Source organism: Berkeleyomyces rouxiae, assembly GCF_048999995.1.
Source record: "Berkeleyomyces rouxiae strain 22BRR77 chromosome Unknown BrBRR77_ptg000001l, whole genome shotgun sequence".
NCBI lineage: Eukaryota > Fungi > Ascomycota > Sordariomycetes > Microascales > Ceratocystidaceae > Berkeleyomyces > Berkeleyomyces rouxiae.
In genome coordinates, this window is record NW_027396491.1 from 4109676 (window position 1) to 4129513 (window position 19838).

At 49.8% G+C, this 19838-nt stretch overlaps 6 protein-coding genes across 6 annotated transcripts; 3 read left to right on the top strand and 3 right to left on the bottom strand.

Annotated features, from left to right (window-relative positions):
- Window positions 1–644: 644 nt before the first annotated feature.
- Window positions 645–1163, bottom strand: BROUX77_001150 (uncharacterized protein; the record flags this gene model as incomplete). The annotated part of the gene is made up of 1 exon (XM_073745548.1): window positions 645–1163. The coding sequence occupies one exon, from the start codon at window positions 1161–1163 to the stop codon at window positions 645–647; it is 519 nt and encodes a 172-aa protein (XP_073609385.1).
- A 2361-nt stretch (window positions 1164–3524) lies between these two features.
- BROUX77_001151 (uncharacterized protein) lies at window positions 3525–5860 on the top strand (the record flags this gene model as incomplete). Its single annotated transcript, XM_073745549.1, has 2 exons — window positions 3525–3729; window positions 3801–5860. The coding sequence occupies 2 exons, from the start codon at window positions 3525–3527 to the stop codon at window positions 5858–5860; spliced, it is 2265 nt and encodes a 754-aa protein (XP_073609386.1).
- A 628-nt stretch (window positions 5861–6488) lies between these two features.
- On the bottom strand, window positions 6489–8210 carry BROUX77_001152 (uncharacterized protein; the record flags this gene model as incomplete). Its single annotated transcript, XM_073745550.1, has 2 exons — window positions 6489–7288; window positions 7343–8210. The coding sequence occupies 2 exons, from the start codon at window positions 8208–8210 to the stop codon at window positions 6489–6491; spliced, it is 1668 nt and encodes a 555-aa protein (XP_073609387.1).
- A 5700-nt stretch (window positions 8211–13910) lies between these two features.
- Window positions 13911–16314, bottom strand: BROUX77_001153 (uncharacterized protein; the record flags this gene model as incomplete). Its single annotated transcript, XM_073745551.1, has 3 exons — window positions 13911–16098; window positions 16167–16202; window positions 16265–16314. The coding sequence occupies 3 exons, from the start codon at window positions 16312–16314 to the stop codon at window positions 13911–13913; spliced, it is 2274 nt and encodes a 757-aa protein (XP_073609388.1).
- A 1246-nt stretch (window positions 16315–17560) lies between these two features.
- Window positions 17561–18337, top strand: BROUX77_001154 (uncharacterized protein; the record flags this gene model as incomplete). The annotated part of the gene is made up of 1 exon (XM_073745552.1): window positions 17561–18337. One exon carries the CDS (start codon window positions 17561–17563, stop codon window positions 18335–18337), a length of 777 nt encoding a protein of 258 aa, XP_073609389.1.
- A 368-nt stretch (window positions 18338–18705) lies between these two features.
- On the top strand, window positions 18706–19299 carry BROUX77_001155 (uncharacterized protein; the record flags this gene model as incomplete). The annotated part of the gene is made up of 1 exon (XM_073745553.1): window positions 18706–19299. The coding sequence occupies one exon, from the start codon at window positions 18706–18708 to the stop codon at window positions 19297–19299; it is 594 nt and encodes a 197-aa protein (XP_073609390.1).
- Window positions 19300–19838: the final 539 nt, after the last annotated feature.

Consider the following 19838-nt stretch of genomic DNA (forward strand, 5'->3'; position numbering starts at 1 on the left):
GTGACTAAGCTACATGAAGAGCATCACACGGCCCAGTGTGAGGCGGGCACAGCAACAGTCGGCTCGGAGGGTCTTGAACATAGTATGAGTGTAGAACTCATTGTTTAGTCGTCTACGTGATTTGATACTCTTTATTCCACCTATCTACTCAGCCTACTCGCGAGGAATTCTCGATATACGCATTATTTGATTTCAAAGTCTTTATTTACCTGTCTACTCGCGAGAAAAAGAAACGATATACGCATTATGGCCATCATGACTTGTCGCCTCGTCCACAAATGATGAAAGTCTTTGGTTGGTTGATTCTTTATTTACCTGTCTACTCGCGAGGTATTCTCGACATACGACAGGGGACTATTTCTAGTACCAGGAAAAATACATAACAGAAGCAAAAACCAAAACCTAAAACCATGCATACAGAAACCCCACAATCCAAAGTATAATGACAGGAGGTCTCCCACCTGCCCAGCGCAGAGGCTGTCCTTCGTCCGCGTGGCCCCAAACAGGACCCAAGTCCTGGCCTCACCGCCGATGTAGTGATAAAAAGATTTGTGCAAAATAAGAAAAAAAAAGGGGGGTTGGCGGCGTATTCACGCCAGAGGGTTGGCAGCGCGGTTGCGCGAAAAAAGATTGGGCCCCAGAGGCTAAGCTGCCCCGGGCAGGGTCGGACCAGGCGGTGGAGGGTCGGGCGGAGGGCGAACTGGGGAGTCCCCTTCCTGCGGGTCCGTTCCCGTTACCGCACGGCGGTGTGCTAGAAGCACCGGAGGACTCTTGGCCGCTTTAGATGCCAGCCAGATGGCTCCACTCTTGGTGGCTATGAGCTTCTGGAAGAAGCCCTTGGCCATCCGTTGAGGGTTGCGGGGGCAGGTCCAAATGTGCTCCGGGGTGGTCTCAGCGTCGCAGAGGGGGCAGGTTAGCACCGCTTTCAAGTGATTGAAACGGCGGTGGTAGTCTGCGTAGTCTCCGTGACCAGAAAGTGCTGTCAGGACAGCGCGGGCGAGCTTGCGCTCAGTGTCGTCAAGAAGGCTTTTCCAGGCCTTCTTAGGAGCCTCGAGAGGTCGGCTCAGGTGCGGTCTGTTGGCACAACCTTCATTCGACCACCAGGTGCGAAACTCGGTGGTGATGCGGGCGCGGAAATGGCTGCGGGCCCAGGAAAGGGACATCCCTACGGGCGTGTAGGCCCTCTCGGCGCCCATCTTGGCTTGTCGGTCCGCGAGCTCGTTGCCCCAGACATCGGAGTGCTCCAGGACCCAAATCACTTCCACAGCGGGGCACCACCTGGCCACGGTCTAGAACCTGGGTGGTCAGGGCTTTGGCCAATCCAGTTGGCGCAAATCGTTTGGGCCCTCCGGAGAAGCTCTTCGGAGGTGCCGGGCTTCGCGCCCCAGACCAAAAAGATGAAAGTCTTTATTAACCCGTCTACACCTCGTCCACAAACTGCCAGCCCGGTTGTCAGCGCCAACCAACCCCACCGAAAAGCCGACAATGACTCCACATTAGTGGAGGGCACCAAAAAGAGAGGTGGTCCTCAAAAAGGATGTTCTCACCAACCGGAGTCGATCCGGTGACCTTTCGATCGCAATTCTTTCAAGTTACAGTCGAACGTGATAACCAACTACACCATGGTGAGTATCGACAGTGGTTAACCACTGCGCATGGCTTGTTGGCGATCTGCGCTGCTATCGGGCTTTATAAACAAAAACGTCACGTATACAACCCTAATCAACCCTTGTTGGCCACCCCAACATCAAGATACTTTTTCTCGTCCAGGAATCCCCAAAAATCGACATCAAACGTCTCCTTCAATCCAAACAGACCAAGGATGTACGAGGAATAACGGACCCAAGCAACGCTGCAGATTTGTAGGGGCAGGCATCACGCCCGGAGGCGGCACCCAAAAATACCGTGGCGGACCACCTGGTCAACTGGCCGAAATCGCAGGCGGAATCGCGATCAAAGTGGATTGAGCGGCCACTAGAGCCTTCAAAGATGCCTTAATAAAGAATAGGGTTGAGAAGAGAAAAAAGTTGGAGGAGGCGCTGACGAATATCCTGAAGTAGTGGCGTGAGAGAGGTGGAGGAGTTGACCATGACCGCGGGACCAGTCCGTGTATTCTCGACATCCAATAAAGCTCGCGGCAACAGCACAACGTCGACCGCAAAGGAGACCCTGGGTAATCTGGGAAAAGACACGCCCGCAAAGAGCGGGTTCCCCGTTTAGGGAACTTAGCCCGAGTGCTATAACTAGACGCCTCAATGAGAGAGTCCCAAAGGGAAAGAGACTGCTGAAAGCGGGCTTCAGCAAGAAGGCTCTCGGCGCAGTTACAGTAGAAGAACCCCGCGCGTAGAAATTCGTTCGGACCAACTGGATCAAGCGAACCATCAGAGAGCTCAGAAGCGACGGGAAGATTACTTCCAGTGCCATAACCCAAGAGAACATGCGAACGGCCGCGATGGAAGCTTTTGGATGTGCGCCCCTGGTTCTATCGTGGTTGATACAGGAGGGCATGAACGTGGAGATAGTATCGATTGCGCTGGGCTCCAATAAGATGAAGAGAAGTCATGACCACGTGTTGTTCATGAGAACAACACTCCCGGCTTCATACTCGGCTAGATGCCCCTGAACCCGTGGTCCCTCTCGGGAAACTCCCACAGAAGAGCCAACTGGGCGGAGCACCGGCGATGAAGCCCCAAGAAAGAGGAGGAGAGTCGTAGCAGTCGAACCCTAGAGATCCAAGGACTACAGGGGATACAACCGACTCGACATTGGTACAGTGATGGCAGCAGTTTCTAGACACGGCGACTTTCTCATGTACCACCAGAGGGTCCAACACACCGGGGCTGTACACGACTGTCTGAGATGTGGACAGGAAAAGGTTTCGTTGGACCCATAGACGTGTAACTCGATCACAGATAAGCTCCAGCTGGTGGGGAGAGTTGACAAAGAGCTTCTCCCACAACCAAAGGATACAAGCAGCTCCTTAAGAGGTTGAAGAGGGCGAGAGAAAACGACCGATAGCGATAACTAGCCAGTTGAAATGACGTTTTATGTGGTTTGATTTTGTATTTTATGTTCTGTTTTTCCACTTTTCTTTCTTTCCTTTTCAATATCGCAATCTCCGTGTATTTGGTCTTAGTGTATCTTGCGCTAGGAAATGGTTATCACTGCAGTAAGATGTTGAATTGGCGTCTACAGTTTCTTTCGAGCTGGGAGACTACAGTCTAAGGCAAGTTGAGACGGCGACAAGCCTGTACAACCCGAACCGCCCATAGGGTTTAGATTCTTGGTTATGGTCACGTGCGGCTTAATGCACTCAATGTGGGGTCTTCATGGCAACGATATATACGTCATGCGAACTGATGTACGCGTTCATCTGCACCACAAGATATCGCAGTCAATCTAAGGATACTAGAAGTCCAACTCCATCTTATTGTGCGAAACTGATGCTGGGTACCATATAACAACGTGTACACTCTAAACAAAAATACAGTATTATCACCTCAAAGCACATAACTTCGCCCATCATGGCCGGAAATGAAGGCCTACCGCCATCTTACACCTACGCGGTCACAAGGGTCGATCCGTTTGCTCTTATATGCCCCGAAATACCGTTCACTTTGGTGCCCGTGTTAGTGCAGGTATCCAAAAGACTCCGCCGTATCTTCCTCCCGGTCCTTTGGCGAGATCCATTAAGATCCGTTCGCCGTCTGGGCCGTGATCCATACCAGGGTTCGTTGACACTCATCCATCTGCTAAGACAGAATTCCTTCAAAGAACCGAATCTGAGATAGGCTCTATAGATATACAATGGCTGCAAGATCTAGCGAAGAAACTGCCGACCTTCACCGCGAGTCTTCGGGAGACAATATCAGTCCTAGACCTCCGAGACTTCGCAACACGGGATGTTGCTTTGTCGGCCAGTGACGACGTCTCTTTAACTCTGGCGTCGTTGATACTGTGGATGCCAAACCTCAATTCTGTTATTGTTGGTCCAGACACCAGATTTGACTTGAATGTCGTGCTCCCGACTGTACCACGACTCAGGCTACTCAGCCTGCAAGACCCAGGCTTCGAGGTCTCGGCCAATATGTTTGCTCAACTTGATCCATCAAGTCTGGCCTACTTTGAAATGTCATCTGCTCCAGGCAAAAAACTTAATCTTCCAGGCATAGAGGGTGTCCGCATCTTCAAGCTACGCAAGAGCCGGGTCGCTGATATAGACGCTGTTACTGTGGTTTCGGCTTTATCCATGTACCGCAAAGTTTGGAGTCTGGATCTTTCCCATAACAACATCAGCGACGATGCCATCATACAAATGATGGACTTCCTTTTCCTTGACCTTGCTATCCGGTCAAATGCTCATTTCTTTAGCGAGGGGCGGCTGGTCAACCCCTCTTTGAGAGGACATGTCAACTTTGGGCCGTTCGAGGTAATTCACGAGTCACGCGATAGCTGTACCTTCAACCATGAAGCTCGGTACTTTGTCGATTCTCCCTCATATGTTTCCGAGGACAGTGAAAATACAGTCGTCCGCAACAACGGCATAAGTGAGCCCTTGGACGACAGCCTCGAGTTTCTCAATGATGTTCTCTCAAAGCCCGAGGGAGACACCCGCTCTCCCCCACAAGTACTGACACACCTCAACCTTTCGCAAAACAACATCACATCTCTGGGGCTGGAAAAGCTGCTACGCACATCTCGGGGCTTTCTCGAGGTGCTATCTTGTTCAGGCACCAAAGTCTACGCGACTGGAAAATCAATCGGGGCATGGAAGTCAAATTCAAGCTTGTACGGCGTCTTTGGAGCTGCGCAACTTGTACGGCCGGTGTACTCGTCTAATCTGCGACGTCTCACCATTCATCATTCTCTAGTGACACAGATTCCGTCTCTTGTATCCGCCGATCACTCTGGATATGCTGCTTTGTATCTTGCTGAACAGGTCCTTCTACCTCAAGTACAGCTCATGTATCCCCAGGGCCAATACAAGCCCGATATGAACACACGGTTGACATCGCTGACCCTGACCTCCGTCCCTCGCCGCTCTACCGGGTCCCTAGTAAAGGCGCTGATTGACTTTTTGGACCTCCTTGCCACGCAGGAAAGGGCGATCAAATACCATACAGAATCAAGTACTCGTCGGGCTCCCCCTATGGTTCGCGGTCTCCGATCCCTCCGCCTCGAGTTTGAGACAGATCCTCTCTCTGACATGTCAGAGCACGGCTTGTCTCTAGACCTCGACATTCAGGGCCTCATAGACACTACCAAGGACTTCACCTTCTTCCCATCACAGTCATCCCAACCCTCGGCTTCCCCTTCCACAGCAACGCCCGCCCCTGCGCCCTCAAAATTAAGCCACGAAGCGGCTAAGCAGGCTGCCCGTGAAGCTACACGTGCCCTCCGTTTAGGCGCGACTCCCCATCGGCCCCGGACCATGAAGTCCCCCGAGCCGCAGTCGCAACACGACCGCTACATCACTTTTTCATCGCAGTGGCTCGACAAGAGCTACACTACCAAGGTCTGGGCCGGCAGAGCACCGTCAGATCCCATGGACGCCGCCCAGGTATCCCCCGCCGTGCATGCCTACACCCACGCTGTCATGAACCCCGCTCTGCAGAAGATCCCTGGCCCTGCATCGTCCGTGCAGATCCGTGCTGGCGTCCCGGACGGCGCACTCATCTTCCACGATGCTTGGGAGGCTGCGGCGTTGCCAGAGGCGCGACTGACGTCGCTGAGCGAGACGCAGGAGAAAGATGCTCGGGCCATGGTAGATGTAGTCCTGGAACTCCGGAAATACCGCCAGAGTAAGAAGTCTAACGGGTGGTCAGGCAATTTGTCTGTTGTTCTGCCATCCACCAATTAGAATTCGTATCATGATGCAGGAGTGATAAGCTTTTCTCAACGACTTTTCTCGATTTTTTTGGTATTTTCTTGCCTGAGCATATGAAGATATGCCATCAGATATCAAATTCTATACATAAAAAACTAAAACAAGCTAGGGGCTGGATCAGGGACCCCTAATTGCCAAGAGGCAGACATGATGTGACAAACAATACGATGTGATCCGGGCAAACTATAAACCCAATATAGACATGAGAGAAAGAAGCAGAGCAAACAAACTTCTCAAAACAAGAAGAAATAGAGAATAAGCAAAGACACATCGACGCATGACTGACGATAGAGAATCGTGACGAATGAGTTTCAAAAGAGAGGACCCAAGGTTTGGGATTCTCTTCCGATTCCCAACAAGGAGTGAAAAATATGGGACAGCAAAGATAATCCCCTGAACGCCAACGCTAATTTGCCCGAGAGTAGAAACGTGAGATGCAAGAAGCAAAGACAAAGGAGACATGAGAAAGGAGAAAGAGCCGAGGGATGAAAATATGTGCCGTTGAAAGAGAATGAAACAGGTGACATCAGGTTCTGCACAGACAGCGATTAGTCCAGCTAATAGCTGTGTTAAACCAAGTCTATGACAATAGACAACGTGTCTAGTCTGACATCATGTGAGCAATAGCCTCCATTCTGGCATCCAGAATATCATTGAGACGCTCGACACGGGCCATGGCGATGATGGCATTGCGCTCCTCCTCCTCAGCATCAACCAGTTCGAAGCGAGCGAGCATCTTCTCAGGTTCAACACCGCAGAAGATATCGATGTCACGGTCTTGAGTGACCTCATCCTCTGATGAGTTGAAAAGTGTGAAATCGGGGTTGGATTCGAACTCAGCATCCACGCGGCGAGTGATAGGAGACTCGGGAGCCATGGTCTTTTCCGCGACACTCTCGATGCTGGGGATTTCAATCTTGTTGTTGTCAGACTCTTCAACAGAGCCAACAAAGTTAGATTGCTTGCCACTCAGTGTCTCAGTGAACGAAGCAGGCATCTCAGGAAGCTCAGTGAGAGCGTAAACCTGGGGCTGGGCGTTGTACAAGGAAGGCTCAGAGCCCTCGTAGGGGTTCATGGTGAAATCGACATTTTGCTCGGGGATCATGGTGAGTTGCTGGCTGTGCACAGAAGGGGCATACTGGCTAACATCCTTGGGAGGCTGCTGCTGAGCAACATGCTCCTGCTTCATTTCCTGACCAGCCATTTGGGATTGGACCTCGGAAGCCATAGCGTTGGCACTAAGATTGTCAAGGAAGTTGGAGAAGGAAGGAGAAGACAGGAGCATGCGGGTAAGATCGCTCAGGCGCTTGTTCTCCTCCATGAGAGAACGGTTTTCGGCACGCAGGTCTCCGTTTTCAGAAACCTTGCTCGAGATTTCGGCCTCGAGGTGAGAGATGTATTCTAGAGACCTGGTTAGCAAGTAATTCTTATGAGGATCGGGTGTGTAAGTCTTACCCTTTCTACGCGAACGGAAAGCACGAGCAGAAACCTTGTTGCGGAGCTGGCGACGTTCCTTGCTGCTGAGTTTCTTGCCCTCCTCGGAAGCCAGAAGACGCTCATCCTCATCCATATCTTCCTCCTCCTTCTTCATCTTGGGAAGATTCAGGGACGAAGACTGGTCATCAACATCAGTAGTGGTGGTTTTGGCCCGCATCGAGTTCAGCAGTTGCGTGATCTTCTGTTCAACAATAGGATCTGAAGGCTGGTTGCTCTTGGAGCGGGGGCGAGTGGCAGCAGCAGCCTGTTGCTGCTGGCGCTGGCGCTGCTGCTGCTCCTTCATGAGAGCAGCCTGCTTGTGCATGCCAGGGTAGTAGCGAATGTTGCCGGACTGTGAAGGAACAATGGGCTGCGAGGCAATGCTGGCAGAGTCCGCGACAGAGGGGGCCAAGGCGTTGTCAAAGAAGAATTCGTTTGTTTGAGACTGGAAGTCCATTCCCAGCTCGCTAGGGTTCAAGGCCTGGCTAGGAGCAGTGTTGAAGTTGAACAGAGGATCGGTAGGCATGCCGCCCAGGTAATCCATATTCATGGAGCCAGTGAAGCCGGACATGCCGGGGTTGACGTTGACAGAGGCCAGGGTGCTGGCGAGAGCACCAGGGACAATACCGGTCTGCTGCTTGTAGAGATCGTACTGGTGGCTGGGGCCGGACATTTGAGAAGCCATCTGAGGCATGATGGGCGTAGTAGCCTGGCTGGAAGGGCGGGCGATGAAAGCACCCTTCTGAGAGCCCGAGGGCGAAAGAGCCGAGGGCGAGTAGTGCGAGACGTTTTCAAACTCGTTCATGTTGAGCATGGTGTCCACGGGGTCGATGGACCGGCCTGACATTTTGAGGCGGGCGGCGGTGGGTTCAGGTTGGTCGAGAGGTGTAGAATCGATGGCGGCGGCTGGGCCGAGAAACGAAGCTCGTGGAAGACGAGTCTGAAGCGACGGTAGAGTGGAATGGAAGTAGTCCTTGTATCCAGCGTTGACTCGGGTGGTGTAATGATGATGGTTGATACGGATGGCGGACGCTGGAGAAGGCAGAGGAGAGACGAAGCAAATATTATGGGGGCGGGATGGGAGCAAATAAGTAGAAAGACAGTGTTGATATTCAAGAAATGGAGAGCGGATAGTGGGTGAGAGTGAGTGCGAAGGAGAGTTGAGCGAGGAAGTAGAGGAAAAATGCGGGCAGCCCTTCAGGGGCGACTGGGTTTGAAGTATGGAGTATCATATCAGCCCCTTCTTCCTCTGCCCTCGCCATTGGCTTGGATCGCCTCTAGTGGCGGTTCCGGGTGAATGCCCTGCTCCTGGGGCTTGTACCTCTACAAGCACAAGTACCCGCCCATAGACGGATCTATGGGAGTATACATATGTCTATGCAGGGAGGCTTGGAAATGGGGGATCGGGCTACTCGCTAGGATGTGGGACATGGCACTACGACCGGGGGTAGCCTTTATGGAAGGAAAGGGGAAAAGGCCGCGTAAGCCGATACAACGAGCCAGGCCGCAAGCTATGGGCAGTCCCAAAAGAGCAAAAAGGCACCCGCCTGCTTGGTACGAGCCACGAGCCTTTGACCCCAGAGTCCAGTGGGCTCAGGCGCACTTTTTGCAGCCGGTGATTAGCCGGCAGCTTTTGGCACGTGGTTTCTGCTCTAAAGTGGAAGTCATGTCCGTTGGCTCGTAGCAAACAAGCAGAATACACAGGGTGTATTCCTCATTTGGCTGTGGCTTTGTCCCCAGGCTCTCTTTCGATTTGGCGCCCAAGCGCAGTATTGGGGGTTTGTCTTGTCTCTGAAAACCACCAAAAAAAAACTCCATCTGATAACATCCCCAGAGGCCTTCTGTGCAAACCAGGCCACAGCACATATGCACACACACACAATTTCAAAGCCACCATCTACATTCTTTGGCAGCACCTGTGCTGGTAAGCCTTGTGCATATGTCCCAGCACTTCCGCTTGTCCCATTGCGGACTCTAGTTGTGCTACTGGTACAATCACAAGCACAAGTCGTGCACTACGGACCGTCTCTCTGAGCATCCTTCTCGCCGAACCAAAGCCCGAGCAGGAAAGACGAGAGAAGAGGAGCTTTAGTCTGACCGGAAAGACTTGTCTTCAAGATCCTTGGGCCAGTCGTTCCTCTGTGTTGGATGCTGGGAATCCGTGCCTCAGCAACCCCCCAAGGTCCTAGAGCCTAGAGCCTCCACAGTCAAAGGCCCAAGGTCAAAGGTGCCCCGTGCTGGGAAATACCCGTCACATTCCCGAGGTTCAAGCGGCTTTTGCTGCGAGCTACGAGCTACAAGCTACCGGTTACTCAGAAGCTCAGCTCAGCTCAAGCCGGGCCCTTCTTATAACACACAGGACAGAATGCGAACACTGACAGATTCGCTCACGAGATCAAGGCCCCGCCGGCTTGAGCCTGGCAAAAAGAATAACGGAACACATGTCTCCTGTGAGGTCATCATTCCGAAGGTACGGTACAGGCTTGACCCGTCATGGCAATGTCCGTATTATACCCAGATACACATGCCAGCCATACATACAAGTACATATATAGACTCGACATTTCGTTCAATGACACGAATCTTGACTCTTTGTCCGCTCAGAGTAGCAGCCCGTGCCATAATCCACCCTCCTCAAGGCCAGCAAGTAGGGATTATGTATGTCCGGGTGAATATCCTTTGACACAGGCGGAAACCATCATGTCCGCCCACTATGACGAGGTCCATGCTATAGGGGGTCTTCTATCAGCACTGCCACAGACAGACAGCCTTGAGCATCCTTACAAAACATGAAAGCAAACAACCGCCAACCCCAACAGTCAAGGGCAGCGATCTTCCGTCATCGGCCTGATAGCTTCCTATCATCATCCCTTCATTATTTTACATGTGTACCTGTGTGCTTGTGTACATGGCGTTTTCTGTTTTCCCTGATCCCATTAGCCTGTCAACATACGAAACCTCTCAATACCCACGGTCCGCTGCTGTTCGGCATTTCCTTTATTCTGACCCCCTTGCTGGATGCTGCAAGTTCCCTCCCTCATCCTGCACCAGTCTAGTCGGGATCAGAACGGCCTAGATCAGGCCCGCTGGAGCCGGTTGATGTCCATGGTAACTATGTTTAGTTGAACATGGTAGGAACAGTGCTGCTTGGGATCGTGTGCTGGAACTACCAAAAGTCTCAATCCGCTTAGTCACTCATTAACAAGTGCAAGCCACTTGTAGTAAGTCGCCCTGAGGAAAAGAAATAGACAAGCAGCAGTGACTAACCCAACTAGAGAGGCCATAGAAACTTGACAATCCCTCGTGAAGGGCCTTCGTGAAGCATGCATGGCATAAGCTGGCATCGTAAACTCGGGCCCAAGCGTGCTAAGCTTTCGTCTTGGGCTTAGTCTTGACAATCTCAGAAATCCCGGCCGAACACGAGAGGGCGAAAGAGCGGACACAAATTTGAAAGACAACAATAGGCGAATAAGGTCATGTTCAATGAGGGGGGGGCTTTTCTACTTAGTTATGCATTTCTCGGGTTCTTCACACGAATCGGGGAGGTTATGCGTGACAAAGTTTCGACAGACACGCAAAGACAAGTATAAATCTCCGGCAGGTGAACACCAGGGCAGGATAAGCCACATTGAGTACGATCCTTGTTTCCAATAATAGCTCTGGTTCTTGACTAGGTATATTGGCTTGCATGAGACGAGGGAGAGAGTAACTTTTTCGTGATATTATGTCTCGCCAGAAAGTATTCGTTGTGAGCTCATAAGGGTTCATGGCCCTGCATTGTAGGGCTAATAACCTATTGAAAGCACTATATACATACATATGTATGTACGTGCAAATATTGGGCGTATTAGTGGGTTTCAGAGGCATTCTATCCTGAATCTTGAGCATGGACTTCCTGAACACAGAGACTCTGTTTTTGCTGCTCCTTCATATTGCATGTACAACCTCTTGGCTTGGAGTTCAGAAACTTAGCTGTTTGTTCTGGAGAGTTACCTTACCACTCGCGCTTATCATTGTGATACACGTACGAGTAGAAATACAAAGCTAGTGAGCTGCGATGGATGTTGAGATTTGCTGCCAAGCACTTGGTGTGTTCGGTTATGTCAGATCTAGGTCTCCAATGGAGATAAGGCTCGGTAGTCTTGGGCGTGGTTGAAAAATACTCGCAGCAGCCACTTGGTGGTCAACATGGAACAAAGTCTTTTCAACTGGTTGACACAAAGGGTTAAACCCTAGAGAACACCAAAACCGGATCAGTTTATGATTGTATCGTGAGTAGTCTCCCTAAAAGCCATTCCTTTCTCATTGCGCTGCAAGGCATCCCACAGAATCTGCCTTGTCAGAGAATCTTCCAAGACTACCTTTCCCAGTACCGTTGCCGTTTTGAATTGGCAGAGTTCTTAGACAATAAACAACCCGTCTTCACATCGATGTCACATAATACCTGGAAACCCAGATGGTCCAGGACAAGATCCAAATCACCGTCTCATGCAGGGAAAAACACGCACACAGCCACTGGAAACAAAAAAACCTAGACCTAATTCATGGGCTGCCATCAGCGTCAAAATGCTTGATCTTTAGGAGCTTCCACCACTAACAGAAATGGTCAGCCTAGCCCAGAAGGCCAGATTTGACCTGCTCTCCGAAAGGACGCGCGTCTTCACATACACACAATAACTTGCTCTAGGATTCTTCACAACATTTCCACTTTCGGAATATAGCCGAAAGGTGCAAGCACAAGTATGGACAACTGCTACTGGGCGTCTAACAGCCCATCAACTTTTAGTTTCTTGCTATGAGCCTCATTGTTGGAGACCATCATGTCAAAGCAGATCTCTATGCATTACTACATGGGCGTGCAGTGACGGCATGAACATGTATAGTTACGTTGTGCTCTACGTCAGGACAGGAGTCCTATACCAACGTAAACCCTCCCTCAAGTTTGAGTTCGAGATCTTTGACGACGTTATGCCTGGTTGACCAATGAAGTGGGTGGTTCAACCAGCAACTCCTGTGAAATGGGAATGGGCGTGATTAGTTCTATGCTTCAGTACAAACCTTGATTGCGTAGCAAAGTAGCCGCTTTATTGTTTCATAATGCCTCCACCCACAAAGCATGAATACTGGTCCGCATTCTCCTCTAGCTCGATTTGATGTTGGCAGGCTTGCGTGTAAACAAAACATACCACTAGCTGAAGCCCTCTGTCACGTTTAGCAATGAATACTCCTGCGTAAAGGGGTCATCGAGCCCGTTTAGAGATACCATAGATCAGCGTGTACAAGTGTTTAGCTCACAAGTATCGTGGCGCACTAGGAGTTCCAGAGCATACTTGTACTTGTCTACTTGTCCATACGTAGTATCCACCTCCTCAGAGTTGCAATATGGAATCCTATGTTCTGCCACTGGCCGAAGTCCCCTGTCTCTCGCGTTTCTAGAACCACCATAGCGGGTTCCAAATGCTGGGAAAGGGAGAGCCGTGACTTGACTTGGCTTGGTTCACTTACATCATCGTTTCAGGTTCCCCAGCATGCGGCGACTCCCTTTATTGCCTTCAATTCACTTGAACCGGCCTAGGAAGTGACCCTCTTGCTGTGATCTTGACATGTGGAATGGGGCTTTGTATGCATTTCTTGGAAGTTGTTACTTGTAGTTATCTGAAGAATGATAGTTTTGTTGATATCATGCTCACGTCGATCATCAACACAGCTACTTGTACTTGTATATTTGTGCGTACTAGTTTATTATGAAGTGCTGCAATTAAAATTCGGAAATGACTATGCATTGGGCTCTGTAGCGAAGATCTATGGATAGATACACTCATGATGAAGCGCTGATAGTATAAAAGTATGAGTAGTTGCGTACAAGTACGTGAGAAAACCTTGAGGTTAACCCCTTGCTTTTCTTTTTCGACTTGGTAGAGACCAAATTGTGTAGAGGCACTATGGTTTTATGCTTGTTCACTTGTCGAATCTCGGAAGAATAATTGCCGCTCACTCTTACCGCAACCGCTCACATGACATCCTGTTTTGAAAAAGAAAATAGACTCGATTCTTGAGTGGCGGCAAAGGTTGAATTACTTGATTAAACAAGTGAACAAACACTAGTTTCTCTATACTCGAGATTTCTACCTGGCATACCCGAAACAACTTGCGCATGAAACTGGGAATCTTGAATTATGTTCGTGGAAATTTGCGTGATGAAAAGATATTGTCAGAACTCAACAGTCATCAAGTTACACAGGAATACAACATCGATTAGGCAGTAACTGTGTTACATGACCACACAAATATGGACTATAACGACAACATTCTCGTGAGCCTGGAGCATGAACTGATTATAATTATGCTCAAGTGACTTGGGGTCCACTTTCAGATATCAGTGGGAGAGATGTAGACAAGCCTTCAAGTCTGGTATTTTTGTTTATGTGTTTGTAGTGGAGCACTGGGGTGGATAAACATTCATGAATGTGATCTAAACCAAAACTTCCTGGCGTGTATTTTTTTTTCTCGTAATATAGAAATAGGTACCTGTTTATATATAACCCTTCTATGAGCCGTTGGCACGTCTGCCACCACGTTTGCTTCTCTGGATATGGCCAGTAAGAACCTTCTTAGCCTCTACCAAACTGCGCTTTTGCTTTGACTTGGCCTTGCCCAGCGTCATCAGGAAGTTCTTCTTGCGGGCCTTGTCCTTGTTGGTAGTACTCTTGCCCTGTGCTTCCTTCTTAGACTTGCGGATGGCCTTGGTCGACTTGTGCTCCTCACGGTTAGGCTTGCCCTCAGCAGCCATTGCCTGACGCTCCTCCTTGGTCGACTTTCTCAGCTTGGCCGGAGCTTCGATCTGATCAGCAGTCAGGCCTTCGTCACGATGGCGGTCCTGAGCATCCTTGCGCTTCTGGTTGTTGTGGCCCATGGCCTTGTCCATTTGTGCTTGGAGACGTAGCTCCTGGAGCTTGGCCAGATCGGCAGGTGTGAGGATAGTTGTTGTAGCCAGTTTAGACAGGGGCTTCGGCTGGTCGTTTTCACTCTCATCATCCTCATCCACGTTTTCGCCGTCTTTAGCACTGGTCTTGGCTTTCTTCGCAGCTGGCTCATCTTCGTCGTCCGAGTGCTCGACGTTGATCCAACCTCCAGAGTCGTCACTGTTGTTGGACTCCACCTCCCAGTCGTCAGAGTTGTAGCCATCTCCGTCCTCATCATCGGAATCATCAATCTTGATGCGCTTTTCTCTCTTCTCGCCATCGACATCCTCTTCGTCCTCTTCAGCTTGCTTCTTCGCCTCCTTGGCCGCCAGCTTTCTTTCCTTTTCTTCTTCCTTCCATTGCTCCAGAAGTTCAAGGCCTTCTATGCCACCGGTTTCCTGTTCACCGAACTTTCGCTTTTTGATTTCACCACTGCGAATCCCCATAGTGGCGTTCTTGCCACGGTCCTTCTTGGCAAGCAACTCTGCATCCACCTCACGGAACAGTGAGAGCAGACCCTTGGCAGCCATCATGGTACCCTTATCCTTACTCCGGCGGTACTGGACCAAATCTTGAAGGAGTGTGTCGCTCATGGCTAGCGGCTGTCTAACGCAAATCTCACGGATGGCATTAAGACCTGCAGCAGCAACCTCCGCCGCGGATGCCTCAGACACAAACTCGTTGGCAATTTTCTGAACTAGAGGCTCCACGGCATCAGGCGGCACAAATTGGTGCACACCTTGCGCTAAGCAGGCCAGGAACGAGGTGACTTGTTGTTGCCGGGGAGTGAGATACTTGATGAACCATGAGTAGAGGGAGATGATGGTAAGCTCGTGCAGACCGACCAGACGGGTAACTAGTTGAAGAACCAAAATCTTCGTGTCGAGGGATAGCTTGGCCTTGGAGCTCTGTAGATGTTTATCAAAAAGAACTTCAGCAAAGCCCTGGGGGTCGTGTAGCAGGTGTAGAGCCGAGAAGTTGAGGGGATGGGGCTTATTCTTCTTCGCCTCTTGTCTCCTCATATTGCCCACGGCCTTGTCATACTGCTTGGACTTTTTCTTGGACTTCTTGTTGATACCCATTTGATGTTGCAACTTCTTGAGATCAATGGTCTCAGCATCACTGTCTTCATCTTCCATAGCCTCACGCTCCTTATCGCCACCGAGGAAGAATCTCACAGCGCCAGCGACAACCTTCTCGTTGGTAGACAAGCAGGCCTCCTTCATGACATCCACAGGCTTGGCATCAACCCAAATCTGTCTCTTCCACAATTCGCGGGTAATCTTGACAGCCCAGAGAGCCTTGGGGGACGACCGGTCAGCCATGATAAGGTTGTACATGACAGCCTGAACAGTCCGGTTGAGAGGATGATTGGTGGACTTGGAGTTGGAGTTGCGCAGCTCGCTAATAATCTTGTTAAACAAGAAGCTACGAAGAGTCTTGCTAGGAGATTCGACTAGGATGGGGAAAAGAGTCGTGAGAAGGCTTGATGAGTCAAGCTGCTCCTTGCGACGCAGCAAGACAAGGCTACCGACAGCCTTTTCGCGCAGCTCAGGGTGTAGCAGCTTGTGGTGCTGCAGAAGCATGGTCTTGAGGTCATCGGCGAAAGAAGCGGTGTCTTGGGGATAGCAGTCGGCGACGTGGGCGATTAGATCAATAGTGTCGTGGAAGCTCTGGATTGAGTCGGGAGTAGCGGTGGAAGGTGAGATGAGAAAGATCTCACGCTGGGCTTCGTACTGTTCCCATTGCTTGAGGAAGTCCTCCTTGTAGGACCTGTAGAGAAGGAGAAGAGTAACGTTAGGCTGACAGCTCTATGTCATGTAACGGTCATGCGCACTTACTTAGGATCGCGGCGAATCTTCCATTGTAAAGTCGCACTATTCAAAAGGTTAGAAGATGTTTAAATAAGTAGAGTGGCAGAGGCTGATGGATGCCCTACAAGTCCGCCTCGTGCTTTTCCAAAGCAGCTGCTTGTTTCTTGAGCACCATGCTAAAGAATGTATGCCGATTGTGAAGGACTATCAAATAGAGAATGAAAAAATTGCTGACCCGACTACACAATGTATAATGTGATGGGGGGTTATGTTTTGCTAGCCTGAACTTGGAGTGTTTCGTTGCGCCTGTGATCGATAACGTTGAAGGAAGAAAAAAAAATTCGGGTCTCAAAAGCTTATCGTTATCATTATCTTATCATGATGCTTGCTGGCAAATGGTACGTGCTTGAGTAGGTGGGACCTACTCCTGCGCTAGCTTCATGATAGCCTCAGGAGAAATGACTGAAAAGATCATTTATGTTAGTTTCTTTGGAAGAGAAACGACCGATTCGACGTGCAGCAAGTCTTCTCTTTGGTTGGAAGGTGAGAGGCCGCTGTCATGGTGCATACTTCGTATCAAGCACAAGATAGGAGGGCTTTGTGGCCGACTAGGGTTATCAAATGTTGGTGATTTTCTATGTAACACAAAGCATGACGGCTGTGAGTTCTTTCACACATGATTGACTCTACTGTCAAGTATCGGTGAACAACTATAACCAATAGTTTGCTAGTGAATGAATGTCACTATACTCTTAGTCATTCGTCACTTCGAAGACCAAGCCAAGGCAGTGAACGGGCTGTTCAAAACGCATCATCTGCCAGGTTCTTGGATACGAGCTCTAGAAAGAACACACCTATTTGAGACACATGGCAAGCTTCAAGATGCAGATACGTTTACTGCAAGGTACACACAGCGCTAATAGTCTACTTTATGTGGGAAGAATGTATAGCAAAAAAGGTTTAATTCGGCACCAAGACCGTGTTATATGTACTGTGTACCACAGACACCTGCCAAAGACCCAAGACAACGTTCTAGATATCCGCATTTCACTAGATGTATAGCTGTTTATGTATGAATATTATAATGCTAGAAAAGATGAAGAAGCTCAAACTGGCTGCAGAATAGGATCACAAAGTCTTGTGTCAGCCCCAAGGCTCTATTTTGTCAAGTGGTTTAGTTTGAACGCAGTATTGACCATGCAATTAAAGAGCGGAGTCAGCCACCTGGAAGACTGAGCCTATTGTCTGCTGCCAAGTAGTAGCAAGGAATTGTCTGTCGCACAAGGCGAAGAAAGAATAAAATGAAGCCACCCTCTGTAAGAAATCAGAGGTTCTCTTCTTCTACCCACCATCACTGCGATGCTGGGGTGCTCGCTTCGGCTACTGGAGCTTCTAATCAACCACCCTCCGATTCGTTTGAAATGAACACACACAACATCCTCACAACAAATCATGCCCAAGACGACCAACAAGTTCGTTATGGTGCTCGCACGGGAGAAATCGAAGTTGCTACTCATCCGGCTTCGGACCCTGGACCGTTACGAGAACAATCACACAGCCAGAGCCCTCGATCTAGCCCTGCCAGCATTGACAGCGGGGCGGCATATGGCAAAGACGGCTACTACCCCCAAACTTACTCAAGAGAAGAGCAATATGCGGTGGAGAATACCTATGATGATGGGATAGCGTGGCCTGTCACGCGGAACCCACAACCTTTCTTCTTTGAGCTGGGGCCCGAAGACGATGATTCATGGCCTTCAAACATGACCATGGAGGCAGCGCTGGCGCTTTTCAAGGGCTCCTGGCCCCTAAGTGCTGACGACTGGGCGATAAGTTTACAGCCTGTATTTCGACACCACGTGGTAAACAGTCCCAAATGGCTCATCCCGGAAACCATCGTGACATGGTATGATGAGAATGGTAGACAGGTTTGGGTGGGCGACGCCATTCTCTCATCACTAGACATGAGAGATCATGGGACCAAAATGTACTTTTTACGCAAAGTCAAGTACGACGCGACATCGCCACATAATATAATTGAGGGTATATTTCACATGACCTCACGCCACCCGGGGAATGTTGGGTATGTCCTTACCCACGATGGGATCAACCGCATTCTAGTTGCGCCGCACATGCGACAACTATGCGTCATGGTGCGGCCGGGATTGAATCCCAACCATACCTGTTGGTTGCCCTAAGAGGAGAAGGGTTTGATGTGACGTTGTAGTAGTGATGTGTAGAATTGTCATCATGTTTTGATACGTGTCTGATGCTGGTCTAATAGTAATAGATAGTTCGTGATTTTTCATTAATAGTTAGTTAAGCTGTCCGCAACGTATGAGTGATTATCAAAAGGAAAAGACTATGAGACGTGACAGGCGATTTTCTTTTCGTCTCTTCTATTTCCACATCCTCAAGAAATCAGACCAAATGGCCATTCACTACCAGCACATGTACCTTTTTCGTCCCTCTCAGTATGTGACAATATTTCGTTAGATACAGTTCGTACCTTTTTTTCCCATACTGAACACATGCTAATTTACCCATGTTCTAGCTGCAAAGCACCATGTCAATCACCAGCATCAACCTCACGTCCAACGATCTCAAGCGCCTTACTGAACGTCGCCAGTGGGGAAATGTAATCCCGTACTCGCCTCACATGACAAGCTACAACGATCCCCGAGAGGGCCATGACGAATGGGTGTTGTGCTCGCAATCAAACGTTCATGCGGTCAATGACATCAAGTGGCTGAAGCACACTACCATCCGGCCGGTTCACGTAACCGTCGGCTACGGTGACACGGGCGGCGTACGGACACAGGCAGCCAGCGAAGGATACGTTGCGGGCGACGTTACGGTGCAACTGGTCTCTCCTGAAGGGGAGCCAGTGGCCTGCCACCTGAACAATGCGGTTTATGTCGAGGGGTTGCCCTTCAACATTGTCAGCATGAGCAGAATATATGCGCATGGGGGTTTCATCAACAATCTTGCGCTTGTTGGGTCGGAAACAAAAGCAGTAGCGCGCATCGTCTTTTCAAACGGCAAATTTTGTCTTCCAACAGCAGGTCCTGTGGTAAACCCGCATAGGCTGATTCCGTTTGGGTCCTGTGTGAAGGTGGAACAGCCATATACATCCTGTATGGGACTTGGGCCTTTTTGACTGGATGTAGTCGAAGACCACGGCAGTGTGTCAATCGGGAACCCCACGATTTTGTCGGCCATAACTTGCTGCTAATCTTTGCTCAATTGAAGCAATGATAATCTATGGAATTATGGATAATTAACAGCGTGAGCTCAAGGACAAGCTTTGGGATGCAGGATAGACATGGGTGTGATTCAGGTACATGGGGAAAAGGCTTCCGTTCAGTATGATGTGGTTTTTCCGATGAGAGAGGTTGTTGAGAGGTGGAAATTTCGAGGTCACGGAGTCTCGTTATATCAGAGTTAGCCGTAAGAATAATCGAGATGCTATAACTAAAAATTAGCTACCACCAGTCGCTCGCTCGAATGAGACAATGAGGCCATGAAAACGTATGGGCAAGGGGGAACACTATAACCCTACATACATGTGTGGTAGCTACTAACCCTAATCAGCAATATCAGTGCTTTTGGCGAAACTTCGGGAAGGATTTCTGTTTGCTCCAACTTACCTCTACTGACGATTGTAACGCGCATAGCATACGACAGCGACAATAGCAG